Raw genomic sequence first — 18,698 nt, forward strand, 5'->3', positions numbered from 1 at the left:
AAGGAAAACTTTATTAATTTCTATTGAAATAATCAGAGACCATAAAACAATTGTAAGTAAAAATGCTATAACAAAGTTTGTGTTTGACTGCTTCAGTTTGTGAAAGTGCTCCATGTTATATAATGTATATTGCTTTTTATCACAGTCACACATTACACTTCTGAATAACTGAGTGTTATCATTTTCTACATAAATAGCAGATAAACCAAATACACACTTGACCAGCAAGTGTCATATTCTACACAGATTTTTCTTTTATAGTCGTCACAAAATTATCACTTAGTAACAAGTAGCTTCCAGTGGTTTGCAAATAACACAAAACAATTCACTCATTGACAGTTCAATGCTACGATTAACATCTGGTTTCATAATAAATGTTTTAGATTCAGTGAAACAAAACTGCTAAAGAAAAATGCATATCTAAGATATTAGTATATTTAAATAACACTGAATCCTGAAGTAAAGCATTTTCACAGATAGCTGCATTTATTCAGTGGAATGCCCTGTCAACATTTTTCTTTTTTTTTGTATTTTCAGTTTGTCACAAATATACTGACAACTTAAATATCCCATACTCCATAAATATCTAACTGCAACAACTACAATAATCTAGCCATGTCACAGAAAGCAATTATTCAAATTATACAATATCAACAAAAATAATATCTTTTGTGAACTACCAATTTTTTTGTCACAGTATGTATTTACGGGAAACTGTACACATTATATAAATTTATAGTGAAAACCATTAATGACAACCCACACATTACAATTCACACGAAGAACTAACTTCTTACAACAATCACAGCCATAAAACATTCACAATAACAATCTTACAAAAGTACAGCAGTATGTAACAGTTATTGTTACATAAACTTGTGTCAACTCTAGTCTGTATGCTGCAAGATTCATTTACATGATTTCTTCTCCTAATTTAAATATATTTACACAAGTACTTGTAATTCTCTAGAGCATCAGCCATCAAAGTATCAAGTAAATCAATATCAACATTTGAGCATCACAAACTTCTAGTTAGATGAAATTTCATTTGTTACGTTTATGTAGCAATTAAATTATAGGTTTATGTAGGTTTAAATTAATACAGACTAACCAACACACACACACACACACACACACACACACACACACACACACAGATAGGCCCACATTTCTCAAGAGTGCGACTGAACATGTTTTCTAAAAATAAACAGTTTCTGTGAACATTACTGACTTTTAAAATTAGGTAAAACCTGTAAGAGTACCCAAGCATTGAAGTAGCAACCTTACTGTCCGTCAATAAATTTGTAAAGACTGGCAAAGGCAGATGAAACAAGTTTCAGATATTACCATACATACAAACTACAAGCTCTTTTTCTGATAGAGAACATTTTGGTGAATTTTTATAGGTATTAAGTTAGGAGAAATAACATTTAACCCAATTATGCATATTTTGTTTTCCTGTGAAGGTCTTTCCACATTTCAAAACTATACATTTCAATAAATTTCTCTGTACTGCCCATTTTACTTTTTAAAATATATCATCACTACTTCTCTGTGTTACATATTCCTGTAGTGACAGAAATACCCAATCAGTAGTACCTTCAAATGATGCAAGGGACTTTATCACAAGAATATCTAGTTCTATTCTTTCAGAATCTATCCTATCAACATATGCAACCTGAAAACCAACATCTTCAGTATCAATTAGAGTAAAACACGACATGATTTGGGCAAATTCAGACAACAAACAAGACAGACTCTGCATAATCTTCAGAAATCTGTACCATAATCTACATGTAAGGATGGCATAAGCTGTAATGGTATACTTGGTTATTTAGAGTTACCTTTAGTAACTTTGAGGATTTTCCCATTCCATTCCTAGATACTTAAGTTACTGATAGACTGGCCATATGGCAATAAATAACCTATGTTTGAATACAGTAAAGTTAGTCAATTTGGTTCCCAAAGTTTTATAATTTTGCAAAAAATGTATCACAGTTTTACAGCTGAATGCTATTCATTTTTGTGTGACTACTAAAACAAAAATCTGTATTACAAACACTATTTATTAATGGTGCAACGAGAATAGGGTGCTACCCTGAAACTATTTTTAGATAAATCACAAAAGATTTTTTTATTCAGTCTTGGATGTAGATACTGATTTGGAATGCATAGAAATGCATATTTTGTTTTCCTGTGAAGGTCTTTCCACATTCCCTTGGCTGGCAAACCAAGTTGAGAACGTCAGTCTCACTTTTGAAGAGCCACATAACAACCTTTCATTTATAAAACTCACTAGCAGAGAAACAGCATGCAAGGCAGATTCAGTTCCTTTAGTGCCTTTTTTATCATTGAGGAATGTTGTTGCTTTTTAGAGTGGAACAGTTGTAAACTTATTCTAAAATCACGAAAGATCATCAATCCGCAAACCAAAATTTCAAACAAAAAATCTGTTACAAAATTATAACTAAATTATAAACTACAGAGTCATTAGTGTCAGATTTAATAAATAATGTATATGTGCATTAAGAGGAAAAAAATCAGAGGCATTGCTTTCGCATGAAGTTTTAATAGGCCAACCTTGCTTCAAGCAATGGTATTCTCATGTCTAACAGTTCAGTGGGTGCAACCTGCACTGGTAAATATGATACCTTTTATATAACTACTGTGAAATATCTTATTTTCAGTACTGGCTGCACAATTATGAATGTCTAATAGATTAAGCCAGTTACTGGAAAACCACAGCTGAATCACAGAAAGAGATGGGAATCCATCTTATGTCTATCTGCTCTACTTTTCCTTGGACAGCACAAGATATCCGGGAGAGAATAAGCAAGATTTTTCTCGTGTGTTTTTGTGCTTAGCCTTTCAAGTGCCTCATAACTCAATTTCTCACCAAGACTATCAAAATTATCTTGCATTTCACAGCACAAAACCAAATGAGAATTAATTACCAAAATTTAAAATTCAATATACTCCCATTATTAAAGCTACACTGCCCATAAGAGTAAAGTCATATCTACAAAATAGTTTCTAAATAGTTCTCATCTGTTTTTTCAGCAATTTCCTTGTTGGCAGATATTTTAGTTGCTGTTGCTTCTTCCTTGTGGTGAACTCCAACTTTGTAGGCTACAACAGTTGCATGATCAAGTTTTCCTGGTACCATTGCCAGTTTTTCACATACCTTCTTTCGTCTTGTGCGTTGCTCGGATTTACTGAGTTCCTTTAGTTGATCAGAATTTTCAGAAACTGTATAATACAGATCTGGATCTTCTAAAATGTGACGTTTTGCTGCTGTAAGCCTTGTTGCAAAATCTAAGAGTAGTTCACAAAGAGTCTTGGCATCATCACAGGGTGGTCCATTACCAGATACTCCATTCTTTAACAAGTCCTCCATTCTTAACAATGACAGTTCATGTCTCTGATATGCCTGTACTGTGGGTAGTGAACTAGGTAAAATGTCACTGTTTGCATTTGCCCTAGAGGATGTATTGGTTGATTGCACTTTCATAGTACTTCCCGTGATATTCATAGTGTTCCCTGCTGTCTTCGTGTTTTCTGCTGATGAGCTTGGTTGTGCAGGTGGAAGTACTGCAAACTTGCCTACAACAGGATCAAAATTGTCAGAAACCCCATCAGATGTAAGAAACACAATATCGCCAGGCTCCACTTCAGTCATTGAACAGGTCAGGTTATTTAATTCTGGATTCTGACCATCCACAGGGCCTAAAGCTCCAAGTGCATCCCTCATGTCTCGCATACAATGGATATCGTGAGATCCTGAAACAAAATAATGTTAAAGGAGATACACATTACACAAGAAAGAATACAGGATTTTAGTGAATTTGATTCCGTTATTATGCACTGCAAGTCCTACTTTTGTATATTTCAATCCTGGTGTGGTGTTAAAAAAAAAAAAAAAGAGCTGTGCCAATATAAGATGAACTATTGATACCCCCCCTCCCCATCACACACATCCATGCCCGAGGCAGGATTCGAACCTGCGACCGTAGCAGTCGCGCGGTTCCAGACTGAAGCGCCTAGAACCGCTCGGTCACACCGGCCGGCCACTATAGTAAGTTCAGTAATAATAGTAGTAATAACAATAATAATAATAATAATAATAATAATAATAATAATAATAATAATGGCGTGTGACGAGGACCTCCCATCGGGTAGACCGCTCGCCTGGTGCAAGCCTTTCGATTAGATGCCACTTTGGCAACTTGTGCGTCGATGGGGATGAAATAATGATGATTAGGACAACGCAACACCCAGTCCCTGAGTGGAGAAAATCTCCGACACAGCCGGGAATCAAACCCGGGCCCTTAGGATTGACAGTCTGTTGCGCTGACCACTCAGCTACCGGCGGCGGACTGTAAGCTGGCTCAAATGTTGGAGAAAGCCAAGAGGGTATACCATCTCCAATAGGACCATATCTAGTAAGGTACTATGACATTCAAACAAATTTTCATGTTGAGAACAGTTTTATGTTATGTCATCTCTCAGCTGAGGCATTCAACTTACTTCAATTTTTTCCTTCATACCCCACTGCCCCATTTCAGTTTTTTTTGTTTTTTAATATCACATAATGCCCAATTTACAATGAGATTAGTAAATGTTGTGATAGTAGGCACTGACCGTAGTGGAAACCGTGACTGTTGAAGTTACGTTTCTCAGGACAGCCACAAGTTGCAATCAGCTCGTTTTATTTTTCCTAGTTTCACCCTATAAAAAATTATAGCTAACTACTGTATTTTAAATGTAAGTTACCATCTTGTAAATGAAATATTTTCTTTAATGTCTTAATTGACATAATTTATTGTATTCAACTCACCAGTATCTGATAATGCTCTTGTAAAATTACAGAACAAAACTAGTAGAAATAAAACATACTGATTGCGACTTATGGCTGCTCTGATGGAAGTGGGTTAGTAAATACTGATGACTTCTTCTTCTGACTAGTCTGATCACCAGGAAGGCAACAAGAAAGGTTTTTATGAGGCCCATTCCGGTATTCACTAAACTACATAGGGAGAGACCAAGCCAAACAGTATCCAAGTGGCAGATTGGAGCCTACAAGTTTCTGATACTATTTTCAATGCACATATTTTGCTCCTAATATGGGCACTTACTCATTTTTGTCATTATGAAACAAAGCTTTTTAGTAAATTAGAGAACTTTCCTCTTCACATGATGAGTGTGAAATCTTCGAAGTCTTTGGGTGCAAGCACAACATTGAAGGCAGGAAGTGTGTACACGAATAAATATTAAACTACACACACACACACACACACACGCACACACGCAAGCAATATAGCATTATAAATACAACAATGAACACAAACTGACTGTAAGCAGGGACATATGCAAATATGCCAAAAAATTAGATAATATAAACATTTATCATAAGATAGGGAGAGATGTTAACAGGGATCAAATGCATGCACTTCTTAGGCAAGAGAAAAATGTTGACACCTTTTGTTATTGTTTATAACAACGTTATGTGACCATCTTAGCTATCATGTATAGTGGCTGCAGAACTTAAATATCTGACAGTTGATGATTCTCATGTGTGCAAAATTGTCTGCCAAAATGCTTAATCACATTACTTAATCTGACAGAGAAGCCTTTCAAAATCACAGTTTTTTGTAAAAACAATCCCTGCATAATAGTACATTTTCAGACATTTCTAAAAAGATTTCAGATCCTACTATGTTCTGTCAGATAAGAAAAGGAAAATAATAATGATGATTTTAGTGTTAATTTCTTGAAGGAATTTATAAAACAAGTAATAGGGGTGGTACAGAAATATTACTCAACACTTTTAACTGGAATATAAATCAAGTTAATATTCATCAGTTGTAAATGGGCGGTCATATCAACAAGGTGATTTAGGTACAATAAAAAATAGGACCACTCCTGTTACTGGCCAGGTAGACAATAGAGCAAGTAGTGATTTCGCAGCAGACAACTTTAGAAAGAACTTGCACAATGTAAGTTTGAGTCATGTTTGTGATACATTAGATGGTGGTTCTAACGTCAATGAATTTCCAGGTATATTGTTCTCTAACTTGTACAAATATTTCCCACTGAAAACCATACATTATGCCACCACAAGAACCATGCATAACAAGAGGAATTAAAACACTATATTTCAAAGAAATGACCTCACAAAAGGTTCAGCATACATGTAGATATGTAACTGTTCTATTTTAAATATAAGTAATGTTATGAATAACAAAAAGTTATTATAGCAAAAAGCATATTACATCTGAATTTAATAATTCTGAGAATACAGTTATAACCATGGCCTTAATTTAAAGATTCCAGTACTGGTGATGTTGGGGTGGGTGGGTGTTGTGTTGTGTTGCCACAGGCCATAGAACATTTATTGAAGCTGAATGTGTGTTCAGCAGCCAGTTCAGGCATTGGTTGGTCAGTCTGCTTTGGCTGCAGTTTTCTGGTGCCCATTCAACTGGTGTTCAAACCCACATAAAATGCTGTGCAAAACTGTGACAGAACTGGAATAGGAGAAGCTTGGTAGGTGCTCATGACAGGTCTTGCACAAGGATACAATCCATGTGGTAAGTAGTTAGAAGTTTTCCTCACTGCGGAGTTCTAGAAGATGTTCTGAGTTTGAATATAATACACTACCTAGAGACTGAAAAGCTCATGTCCATGAAACACCATGGTTTTAGAAAGCACTGATCATCAAACACAGCTTGCCCCCTTTCTCAAATGATAGACCAGGCAGATTCTATATATATCTCCAAAAAGCATTTGACATGGTACTATAGACTTAAGGAAGATACGAGCATACAGAATCAGTTCACAGATATGTGAGTGGCTCAAAGACTTCCAAACTAATAGAACCCAATATGTTGTCCTCAATGGTGAGTGTTCATCAGACATAACAGTATAGTCAGGAGTGCACTAGGAACGTGTCATACATCCATCATTATACACTACATACACGAATGATCTGGCAGACAGGGTGGGCAGTAATCTCTGGCCGTTTGCTGATGTTGCTGTGCTGTACAGGAAGGTGTCAAAGTTGAGTGACTATAGGAGGATGCAAGATGACTTGGACAAAATTTCTAGTTAGTATGATGAATCGAAGCTAGCTCTAAATGTAGAAAAATGTAAGTTAATGCAGATGACTACAAAAAACAAACTTGTAATGTTTGAATACTATGTCAATGGCGTCCTGTTTGACACAGTCACATCATTTAAATATCTGGGGATTATATTGCAAAGTGATATGAAATGGAATGAGCGTGTCAGGATTGTGGTAGGGAAGGCGAATTGTCAACTTCAGTTTATTGGCATAATTTTGGGAAAGTGTATTTCACCTGTAAAAGAAATCACATACAGGATGCTAGTGTGACTTATTCTTGAGTACTGCTTGAGTGTTTGGGATCCCCAATTGGTTGGATTAACACAATATATTGAAGCAATTTAGAGGTGGGCTGCCAGATATGTTACCAGTAGGATCAAACAACATGCAAGTGCTTCAGGAATTCAAATGGAAATCCCTGGAGGGAAAGCAACATTCTTTTTGAGGAACACTACTGAGAAAATTTAGAGAACTGGCATTTGACACTGTCTGCAGAAAGATCCTACTGCCACCAACATAAATTTCATGTAAGGACCATGAAGATAAGATATAAGAAATTAGGGCTCATATGGAGACATATAGACGGTTGTTTTTCCCTCTGTCTATCAGTGAGTGGAACAGGAAGAGAAATGACTAGTAGTGGTGTAGCGTACCCTCCACCACCCACTTTATGGTGGCTTGCAGAGTATGTATGTACGGGGATATTCCATAAATGATGCACAGGTTGATATTACCATGGATTGATGCAGCAACCATGAAAATTATGTCAGATGTAGTTGGGAGTTTTAGGAAGAAGCATGTGCTTTTTTTTGCCCCCCCCCCCCCCCTGCCCCTGCATACTCTAACATAAAATTGGTGAGAGGCAGGGGTCCCAGGTACTGTGACTGTTGTTGATCAAGAATGAAACTTTACATTGCAAAAACCTAAAAAGAGACCCACAGTGTGCTAAGTTTGTGGTGAGTTTACAGTGGACTGTAGTACAGTTTTACGCTGGGTTAAATTTTTTTGTGGTGGCTGTATAAGCATAGACAGAATAATCCAACACCTGTAAAGCCAAAAACAAACAGATGAATGAAGTGTGAAACTTGTGGCAGACGCTCTTGAAGAAGATCGCTGTGCGACTTGTGAGGAACTCTCTGAAGCCATGGAAATTCCCCTCAACATCAGCATTCTGTATTCTAACAAATGATTTGAAGAAGAGGAAAATTTCTGCGAGATGAGTCCTACACTGTTTAACTGTTGAAGAGAAGCAGAAATGCCTGGACATTGCAACGTTGCTCAAACAATGATTTGACTGAATGTCAAGGATTCTTGTGTCGAATTGTCATTACTCATGAAACGTGGATTACAGATGTTGAACAGGTGTGGAAATCACAGTCCAGTGAGTGGAGAGTCTCAGATTCTCCATGTCAAAAAAAAAAATTTGGTGCGCTGGATCAAAGGATGATTTTCACTTATGATCAGCAAAGAATCATCATGACAAAGTTGGGTTGGGTTGTTTTGGGGGAGAAGACCAGACAGCGAGGTCATCGGTCTGATCGGATTAGGGAAGGAGGAAAGGAAGTTGGCCGTGCCCTTTCAAAGGAACCATCACGGCATTTGCTTGGAGCAATTTAGGGAAATCACGGAAAACCTAAACCAGGATGACCAGACCAGGGATTGAACCATCGTCCTCCCAAATGGGAGTCCAGTGTGCTAGCCACTCCACCGCCTCGCTCGGTATCATGACAGAGTCCCATGTGGAACAAGTGTGTCAGCAGTAACTTCATGCAAAACATGTGCAGAAAAATGCACAAAACCCAACATCTGTTGCTTGAGGCTGGAAAACACATTCCTCAAGATGATGCTTGCCCATATATTGGCGATATTGTAGCCCAAAAACTGCGCAAATGCGGATTGGAAGTGTTGCTGCACGTCCCTACAGCCCAGACATGAGTCTGCCAAACTTTGATTTGTTCCCAAAGTTGAAAAAACCTGTGCGTGGTCATCATCATCATCATCTTTCTTTGGAAGAGCTTTCAACCACCATTACCCAAGCCATTCAACACACAAACAGCAGTGGTGTCCAGGATGGAATAATAGAGCTTCCAAGACATTGGGATTCAATCATGGATAAGCAGGGAGACTATATTGAAGGGCTGTAAAGAGATATTGAATAAATAAATAAAAATGAACATGTAAGTAAAAAAGAATGAGTGTGCGTTATTTATGACATGTCCCTCATAGTGTAGAAATTGTGGCATTAGGATGATCCACATTATATATGTAAATTGGGTGGGCAACAGAATACCACTTTCAGAGAGATGGCAAGAATGACAATTTCAGGGCACCTGTGAAAATAGTCATGTCTCATAACTCTGCTGCAGCTGCTCCAAGACTTTTCTGTAGGCATGACCACCAACCAATCTGAATCAGTTTATTACAATTTGGCCATGGGGACAGTTGGCACTCTGTCACAGAGCATGCAGCTGAGCACAACTTCAGTGGCTGCTCTGTGTTAGCTCCTGGTCGACACCCACCTCCACCACCACCCATCTTCCCATACCGCAGTCTTCACTCTATTAATCTACACACTCACTCCTGTCTCTATGGACTCCCTCTTTCTCTGTTCTCTATACTCCTACCCACTCCCTTTCTTTTATGTGACTGTCAACTGCTCGAACCTCAACTAATGGCGAGTATTTTATATTTACACATATATAAATTAAAGTCATTCACTGTATTTTTTTGTCGGCATAGGGAGGCTAATCTCAGCAACTACTGTACATTTGGATACAGTTTTCACAAATAGATAGACTGACTCGCAACATAACTGATTACCACTACACCAGATACGCCTCCAGTCTTACTGCTACCCATGCAAAGCTGGGGCAGGCTGCTAGTTACATAAAGTGCAAATTCGTTTGGGTTGAACTTGACTGACGGCCAACACCACCCACGCAATTTCACTTGTCAGCTATACACAGCAGCTGTTGATTGGTTGGTTGGTTAATTTGGAGAGTGAAGGGACTAAACTGCACGGTCATCAGTCCTTAGCAGGTTGGAGTCATTCAGTATAATGGTGGCTTTGAACTGCAGTAAAAAATGCAAGTTATTAATTGTGAAGCAGTAGCAGTGATAGTGTGAACAAACTGTATTTCCTAGTAAAAATACATAACCAATGACAAGATCTTAATTAGACAGACATCTATATGGTGACAAATGTGAATTGTCCTCCTCTTACTTTCTGCATTTGTTACATATTGACATTGTTATACACATTTTCATTTGACAAGTTGAAACAGTTATTAATGATTCCATATGAAACACAAAATCTTGGCTGTGGTGACAGGGTTGACTTTTCACCTGAATAGCATACAGGAAGTGAATGAATAACATAAAAAGACAAGAAATTATCTAAAAACAGAGCAACAGTAATATTATCCAAGATGGAGTTGGAGACAAGAAGCAAATCAGTTACTATATTCTTGAAAGAGAAGAAATGACTGGTGAGAAAGTTTTAAACATGAAAGTATCTAGGATGACAACTGCTCCATTTTGTGCATCACTTACAGCCAATAACAGCTTACTTTTGTCAAAGGAACAAAGCATTTCACATAATTTACAATAGCTTCACAAGGTATTCTGAAAGACATATTAAACTAATACACACTTACCTTTTGTTATTTCTCGTACACCATATTTCTTGCTGTAGACGTACGCAAGACTATCACCTACATTACACACACAAACAACATATTTGTCTACTGCAGTCAAGGGTAATACAACTGCTGCTGTCAAGGTAGTCAGCATGCCATCCTCTTGCAAAATAAGGCTATGTGCAGCATGGAAGGACCTCAACAAGGCAACAAATACCTCCTGAAATATGCAAGGAAATCACTGTCAAGATTTTAGCTGATTAAAAGAGAATTTTAGTCAGTATAAATCATTCACAAATAATAAATATGATGTACTTGCCTAAATCACTTCTTATTCAGCTTGCAATAAAAGAGTGGTTGTGGATTTTGAGCCCCTTGGAACAACCCAGTTATGATAGATGACTGGAAGGAATGTACAGAAGGATAGTGGATATATACTGCTGCAAACGTGAAAGCTGGAGGAAACCTCAAAGAGAAACTGTTATGTCCCCCATTAGAGTTAGAAAAGTGACTTCTTGGAAAGTCTATTACAGCCTGTTACTACAGCAACATCCTATTATGTCAGAGCATCCCAGAAAAGGAAGAGTAAGTCCTAACATCTAATCACTTATTAGTTCATTACCGATGGAGGACACTCTTTAATTGGACAAAGATGCAGAAGGAAATTGGTCATGTCATTTTCGAGGGAACCACTCCAGTATTCACCATAACAAATTTCTTTTTTTCTTGTACTATTCTTATACTTGGGTTCAACGTCTCATAAAAGTGGAATCATTACAAACAGAGTAATAAATACACTGAGCTAATAAAGGAGATTGAATCGGCCATAACCTGCTCATTCATGTATTCTGACATTCGACGAGCTGAATTTAGAGAAGCCATAAAAATCCTAATCAGAAAGGCTGGAAAAAAAGCTGAAGTTAGATTTTTAAATGTGTAAATCATCATCTTACCAATGTGCCACATAGTTTTACATATTCTGCAGTTTACAGTGTCCTTCCATCTTTCTTACACTCTGAAAAGAACATCTGATATCAACTGCCAAAACGATCAAATGCAATTCTAATGGGGTAAAACATTTCATCCAATAACATGAAATTGGGCAGGAAGGTCACAATGGCAATTATGATTCAATTTCTTACATAATAACATATTAGGATGCAATTACCCCATTTGACATGTTGAACACTAGTCAATTATGCAATGTGGAGTCCAAATAGAAACCATATTATGTGGAGAGATTTTCAATAACTGATGTTGGTATGGCAATAACTCTGTTTTAAGATACACCAATATGTTAAGACAACTGCACGTCACATTCTAGTACAATGACACTATAAAAATGGCTCTGAGCACTATGGGACTTAACTTCTGAGGTCATCAGTCCCCTAGAACTTAGAACCACTTAAACCTAACTAACCTAAGGACGTCACACACATCCATGCCCGAGGCAGGATTCGAACCTACGACCGTAGCGGTCGCGCGGTTCCAGACTGTAGCGCCTAGAACCGCTCGGCCACTTCGGCCGGCGTGACACTATAAATGACTACAGAGTAGACATTAGTTATAGAAATGCTTGCAGACTTTCTGCAAGCAACAGTCACAAAATTGTGCCCTAGAGATGGTGTGGTATCAATGGTGTCAGACATTTAAATATCAATTTCATTTTAATTGTATTTACAACACACTGAGTATGCCCCAGACCACAGCTTTGAAGTAGTATCGCATGCGTAAAAAGAGTGTTTCGACCTTTTTTTAATATTTGAATCAGAGCTTAGCAAGGTAATGAATAAGCCCTTTCCAATGCCATCACTCTGAGAAACAGAACAAAAACTATAATTATCATTGGCTTTTGCTGAGTCCTCAACAGTCACAGGAAACATGGTAGATGATATGAGCACAATCATAACTAAAAATCAGCTTACAAAAATGTTATGAAGCCTTTCTTCAAATACTGGATGAAAGTAAGGGTAGCAGTGAGTCAAGAATATTTTGGAAGCATTTACAAAACTAAAGATGGACGAGACAATTACTCTGCAACAAATTTAAACCTCCCACCCAGGAATTAAAGCCGGAGTCCTGACAGTTCACAAAAATTTCAAAAAATACACAGCACTCATTTTGATGTCCCTGTATAAATTCAGTACTGTCTTCTTGTCATAATGCAAAACACACACTGTTTAAATGTGTCATACTGAACTGTGTACACCACAGGAATCTCAAAAACTCTCACTAGTGTAGACAGCAAGGGGGTCAGCATCACTTCGGCCTGTTCCTGTGCCTGGATGGAGAAATGCTATGGTTTCACCAAATAAAGCTTATTTTCCATCACTTCTGCTACTCTTAAACCTTGGCTCAACTGTGCCATGCTAGGGGAGGAGATATTTCTGGCAGAGAGGCCTCCATCATCTTCTCTGGCTACTATATCAGCTTAACTAATCCACTGGATTCTCTACTCCTGACGCATTTTAACAAATTACGTATTTTGGTAGACTGCACTTTCAGATCTGTCACATGGCAACCAGGTTAGTGTGTCACCAACAATGAGATCCATAAATCTCAACATTTCTTCAAAATTCAATCAGACAGTCAGAGACTTTTCACTAGCATGCAATTTCTGGAAGGCTTAAAGAACAATAGACAATTGAAAAGACCACCTGGAATACAGAACAATGGATCGGTATCCTTAGTGTGGGCATCAAAATATGTATTGCTATTACAAACAGAGTTCTACCTTATAGAACATTGTTCCCTAGTATAAAATAAGCTTAATATAAGCCATCAACTATACCTAAAATAATGAGTGTACAGAAAAGATCAGAATACAGGAATGTAGATGCCACCACGAATGGAGCTATTAAATGATACTGTGCTGGTGGTGGTGGTAGATTTGCAACATGGAATTGCCACAACAAACAACGTCTTTAAAGAAATAAAGCACTTTGACATTGATACAGTGGATCTAACTGAAATCAAAGGGAAAAAGTATGGGATGTAACAAAGATAATTACATTACATTTATAGAAGTATACCAAAGAACAATGAACGCAAATTGGAGTTGCCACTGGGGTTGGGGGAACCAGCTGGGAATATATTATAGTATTATAATTGGAGTCACGAATGACGGTGGTCGAGTTTAGGCTTGTTCTTCACAGCTACATCAAGCTTTCTCCGGCAGCCAATGAGTGCTTAGTAGTGTTCTGAGCACTCAGCTGCAATTGCATTATACGCAATCATAGCGAGTTATTCAGTGAATTTTTAGTTATTCAGTGAATTTTTATTCCACTTGGGTTGTCATGGCTGTTGGTGGTGATGTGCTACACAAGCAAGTGAAAGGCGATTTGTGGGATACACGCTTTCATCAAGTGCAAAGCATATGTATGCGTGTACCTCAATTGTCACTTCGGACCAGAAACAATGCAGTCCCCGTCCTTGTCTCGACCTGTACGAACTGCCATTGTTCGTGGACTGGACTACAGTAACAGAATCCTGCATGTACAGCTGAAGCTAAAGGGTCATTCTATGATGATCATTGTTGCCTGTTCACCAAATGAGGACACTGATGTAAAAAAAAAAAAAAAAAAAAAGAGAGAGAGAGACTTATTTTATACCCAACTGACAAAACCTCTAGAAAATATAGGGAATCACAAAGAAATAGTTTTACTAGGAGACTTAAATGCAATAAATGTGTGGAAAGTCAATTGTGATATAGTGGGGAAATATGGCGAAAACACAATAAATAATAATAGTGAAATGTTGAAAGAATTCTGTCTGCAAACTTACTTAAGAATTCTAAACAGCTGGTTTAAATGTAAGTATATCCATAGATATACAGGGACAAAACCAAGTATTAACCTTAACTCCATTAGACACTACATCACAATAAACGAAACAAGAAAAATAGTACTGCAAGGTGTGAGGACTATGAGAGTGGCAGCCTGCAAGGTGTGAGGACTATGAGAGTGGCAGAGTGCATATCAGACCATTTTTTGTAATGTCTAACCTTTTATTCGCATTTACACAAGACACGGAGATTGAGCTTGGCACTGAATCACAAAAAGCCACTAATATTCAATATAATATACAAAGTCTTGAGCATAATCCTAGTTGGTTTTTATACCAGCTACAGCTATCAGAAAAAACTTGCTGCTGTTGAATAAAATTCTGAGACGCCATTCATAAGGCAGCTTGCGAAGCACTGGAAGAAAAAGAAATATCATTCCATTAGGCAATTGCCTCAGTTTATTCTTATTTCTTTGTATCCAGCAATCAACTTCACTGTTCTAGCAATCTCTCCTTTTCTATATATGGTTTATATTCCAACCTGGGTTTTCCATTGTTTCATAATTACATCTCCTACTCCACTAAAAATCCCAATATTTCATCCTCAGGTTTTTATGTTCATGCCTCACTGCCATAAATCAAAACTGGTAATACACTTCAGTTGGAAACTTTCCTTCTTAGACTCTAAGAAGCTTAGTTCTCAAAACACTGCTTAGGTTACCAAAAGCAGTTCAGTCAATTCCTCCTCTTCTGCTAACTGCCTCTGCTGTACTCCCAGTCATTTTCATCTACACTAAATAGCCAAACTTATCATCTAATTCTATGACTTCATTTTTAATTTGTGATTACACTTTCCTTTCATTTTATTTTAACTGATTTTCAGACTTGCTTTCCTACTTGCTCTCAGACTTCTTCTGTTTCTTTATTCAAGACCATCTGCACCAAGGACAAACAGTACAATTTCATCTGTAAAATGAAGATAGTTCAAATATGTTCCATCAACACACAGTCCTTTTTAAGTTGTGTTCATCAAATACACTTGGCATCAAATGTAAATGTGGCAGGAAGAGAGCCTTCTACCACTGAAAATAATTGCTGTTATTGTGATGTCTTAAATGCATGTAACAACTATAAAGCCTCATCACAGGGCCAAATAGGTTTAGGCAAACTATGGTACAAAGGTTGACACTCAGTGTGAAGATCACATGTGTTAATTACAGTACAACATTCAATTGCACTAACCAATGTTTGAACACTGGTCTAATCCTGAATCCAGTGAATGATGGCTAACTTAACTAGTAGAATGTCCAGCTGGGCTCTTCTGGCTGGTGACAGTACATAAGTGTTGAAGCAGTCTTGAGGTACAGTGTTTTGCTGTTAAATTAACTGTTGATACATACTGAGTTGGGCCATGTGTCTGCTTATACCCATGTTTGGCATGCTTATTCATTGGTAATTTTTTGTGTGGCATAAGGCAGAAGCATAAAATGATGAATTATGGTGTCTACCTAAAACAAGTTCCAACATATATTTTATTTGTAGCTTTAATGTTTATTTGCTACCAAATTTTCATTGCATTTTGTCACATTCTCTTAACACATTTATCAACAGTCCTGTTTAATTAAATGTATTCTATTATTTTCCTATTATTTTTTACTTGAAACCCATGCCTTCCTTTTTAACAGACCCACATTCCATTTTGAGTTTCCTTTTTAGTAATGGTTAATGGAGTGGATTTTCTGGAACTGGAGATTCTGAATAATTTGTCTTCAGGTCTTTGACTTGCAATGGTTGGACAGTATGTCTGGGAAGTTCAAATACATGTTGAGTTGACTGCCTTCTGTTGTTGTTGAAAGTTTTAGATACACCTGGATATAATAACCTTCAGATTATTGTGTATGTATGTATGTATGTGTGTGTGTGTGGGGGGGGGGGGGGGAGATAAGAAATGCAGAGAAGAATAAAATTCTTTAAAATGAACCACCATCTTTTGAAAGCATGGGAATAAAATATCCACAATCATAATAGTGAATTATGTACAAAACCGAGTTTAGTGGACTATAAGTAGCCTGTTTTTTCAAGCTGATTAAACTATTAAAAGGGTATGGAAAGGTTGGAAGCCTGTTTTCGAATTTAAAATAATACAAATGTTGTTAGTTTTGGCATGAAAAACAGGAAAAAATAAATTATGAACAATGAAATACATGTGTTTCTACATAAAAAGGCTTTGACCAATAATATTAAAAGACTTGCAGTGACTTAGGTAATAGTCATTTCCACATAGGGTAAAAAAATCAAACTCTTGGCTTCTTCCCCCCCCCCCCCCCCTTTTTTTTTTTTTTTTTTTTTTTTTTTTTTTTTTTTTTTTTTTTACAATAACTGCAACACCTGTAATTTTCATTTTGACATGGAAAAGTAAAGCTGTCCTTATCCTAGAGGTTGGTTTGAACACTTCAATGCTTTGCCAGGCACAATCTTGCTTGAGGTGGGATGCCCTTGCCTTCTGACAATGTTAGAAATGGCTTACCCAACTAGTTATAGCAGAATCCATAGTTTAACATGGACCCTGTACTATAGAGCAGCTAGGAAGTTTTCACAATTGAAAAAATCACTGCCAAAGGCGAAAGAAATAATAAGTGACAGGAAAAAAAATTGGTGATGGAATGTCAGTACGTTTGGATTTTTAGTTTGTTAATTAGCAAATAAGCCCCAGTGTAAGAGCAGTTGCATCTATTGAAATACGAAATATATTTCATAACAAATGCAGTAGTATTCTCAGAGAAAATGCTGCTCTATGTCGCATGCAAAGTACACCACAAAACACAGTGTGAAAATCTGTTCAGTCTGTTTCATCAAGTGAGTGGACTCTCCTACTACAGTACTGAAAATACACGATCGGGGTGTGTAAGTCACACACAACGGGAAGTATATATTATCGGCTTCCTGCCTCACAAGTATTTCTTTTTAACATTGTATCTACTTGTACTCTGCATCTTATGAGTCACTGGTCACTTTAAAATTCTAAAATGGTTCAAGGCCATCACATCCAGTACAATTAAAGATTGTTGCGGGGAGACTGCAAACAGCCAAAATGTCTTTATTTGATAAAATATACGGTCACATTCATTCAGAGTTCCATTTCATAATTGCAAACTCTGTAATCTATTTATTTTCTTCAGGAAGAATGTTTTAAGAACAAACATGTTGTTAGTGTCAAATTCTACTGCTGTATGACTTCTGTCATTTCTTATGTAACATTCATAGTTTTTCACTGAGGAATCACTCTTTGGTTTTTGTCCTATACTCATTTTGAAATCTCCCATAGTCTTTTAATGGGATCTGCTGTGCTTTTACAAGTTTCTGTAACTCCTCTTAGTGGTCTTACTTCATCCTTTGAACATTTCGGTGCACAAACTTTAGTGACTTCTATGGAATATCTATGGTTTATTTTTAAAACAAGCCCTGCTACTCGGTCTGTGTTACCTTACACATCTACAATATGGTTTTTATTTTCTTGTTTACAATAAAGCCTACATTTGAATTTCCTATCTGAAGTATTTTTTTTAGTAGTATAACATGTCTCCTGACTGAATTTTGGTCTTCGCTTTGTTACCACACTTCTGCTGACCTCACTATACTCCATTTGATCATATCTAATTTCTCTTTCAATATCCCTTCAAACAAATAGGAAAAATACAAGGTGACTTAAGTAGAGCCCTGCATACCTGGGAAAGCCTAAAACAGCAGAGATACCACAGGGGTCTCATAAGAGATCTGTAGCATCCTCATGATCTACACAGTTCAGTGAAAATCCACTTTCCCTGTGACACACAATGATCCGCTGTTGTATGCCATGGTGGTCACTCCAAGTACATTCTGGGCTTAGAGTTGACTGCAAAATGTGCCACAAGGATGCACTTCAAGACGAGGCGAGATATCAATCCATCATTTGAATCCAGTGTCTCACTAACAGGAGTTCTGCTACTGGTATGAGAAGACTCACAAAAGCTGTGTTTTTGCCAGAAGCTTGCTTGCCTTAAAACACATCTAAGGTGACAGCAAATGTGTGCTCTTTGGTGAAACTGCACAGCTGACTGCAGACGAGATGTATATGAAATTGTGTTGTTGGAGAACATTTTGTTCACACAATACAAGAC

General features: G+C 37.2%; 1 protein-coding gene across 1 annotated transcript in view; it reads right to left on the reverse strand.

Annotated features, from left to right (window-relative positions):
- Positions 1-512: 512 nt before the first annotated feature.
- The window catches only part of LOC126470112 (PP2C-like domain-containing protein CG9801), a 45,890-nt gene continuing 27,704 nt past the window's right edge, over positions 513-18,698 (reverse strand). Inside the window, exons 5-6 of the mRNA XM_050097717.1 lie at positions 10,777-10,978; positions 513-3,780 (exon numbers count right to left, since the gene is read on the reverse strand). Coding sequence (XP_049953674.1) covers positions 3,020-3,780; positions 10,777-10,978 — 963 coding nt within the window. The 3' untranslated portion in view covers positions 513-3,019. The remainder of the gene's footprint in view (positions 3,781-10,776; positions 10,979-18,698) is intronic.

This window comes from Schistocerca serialis, chromosome 3 (genome assembly GCF_023864345.2).
Source record: "Schistocerca serialis cubense isolate TAMUIC-IGC-003099 chromosome 3, iqSchSeri2.2, whole genome shotgun sequence".
NCBI lineage: Eukaryota > Metazoa > Arthropoda > Insecta > Orthoptera > Acrididae > Schistocerca > Schistocerca serialis.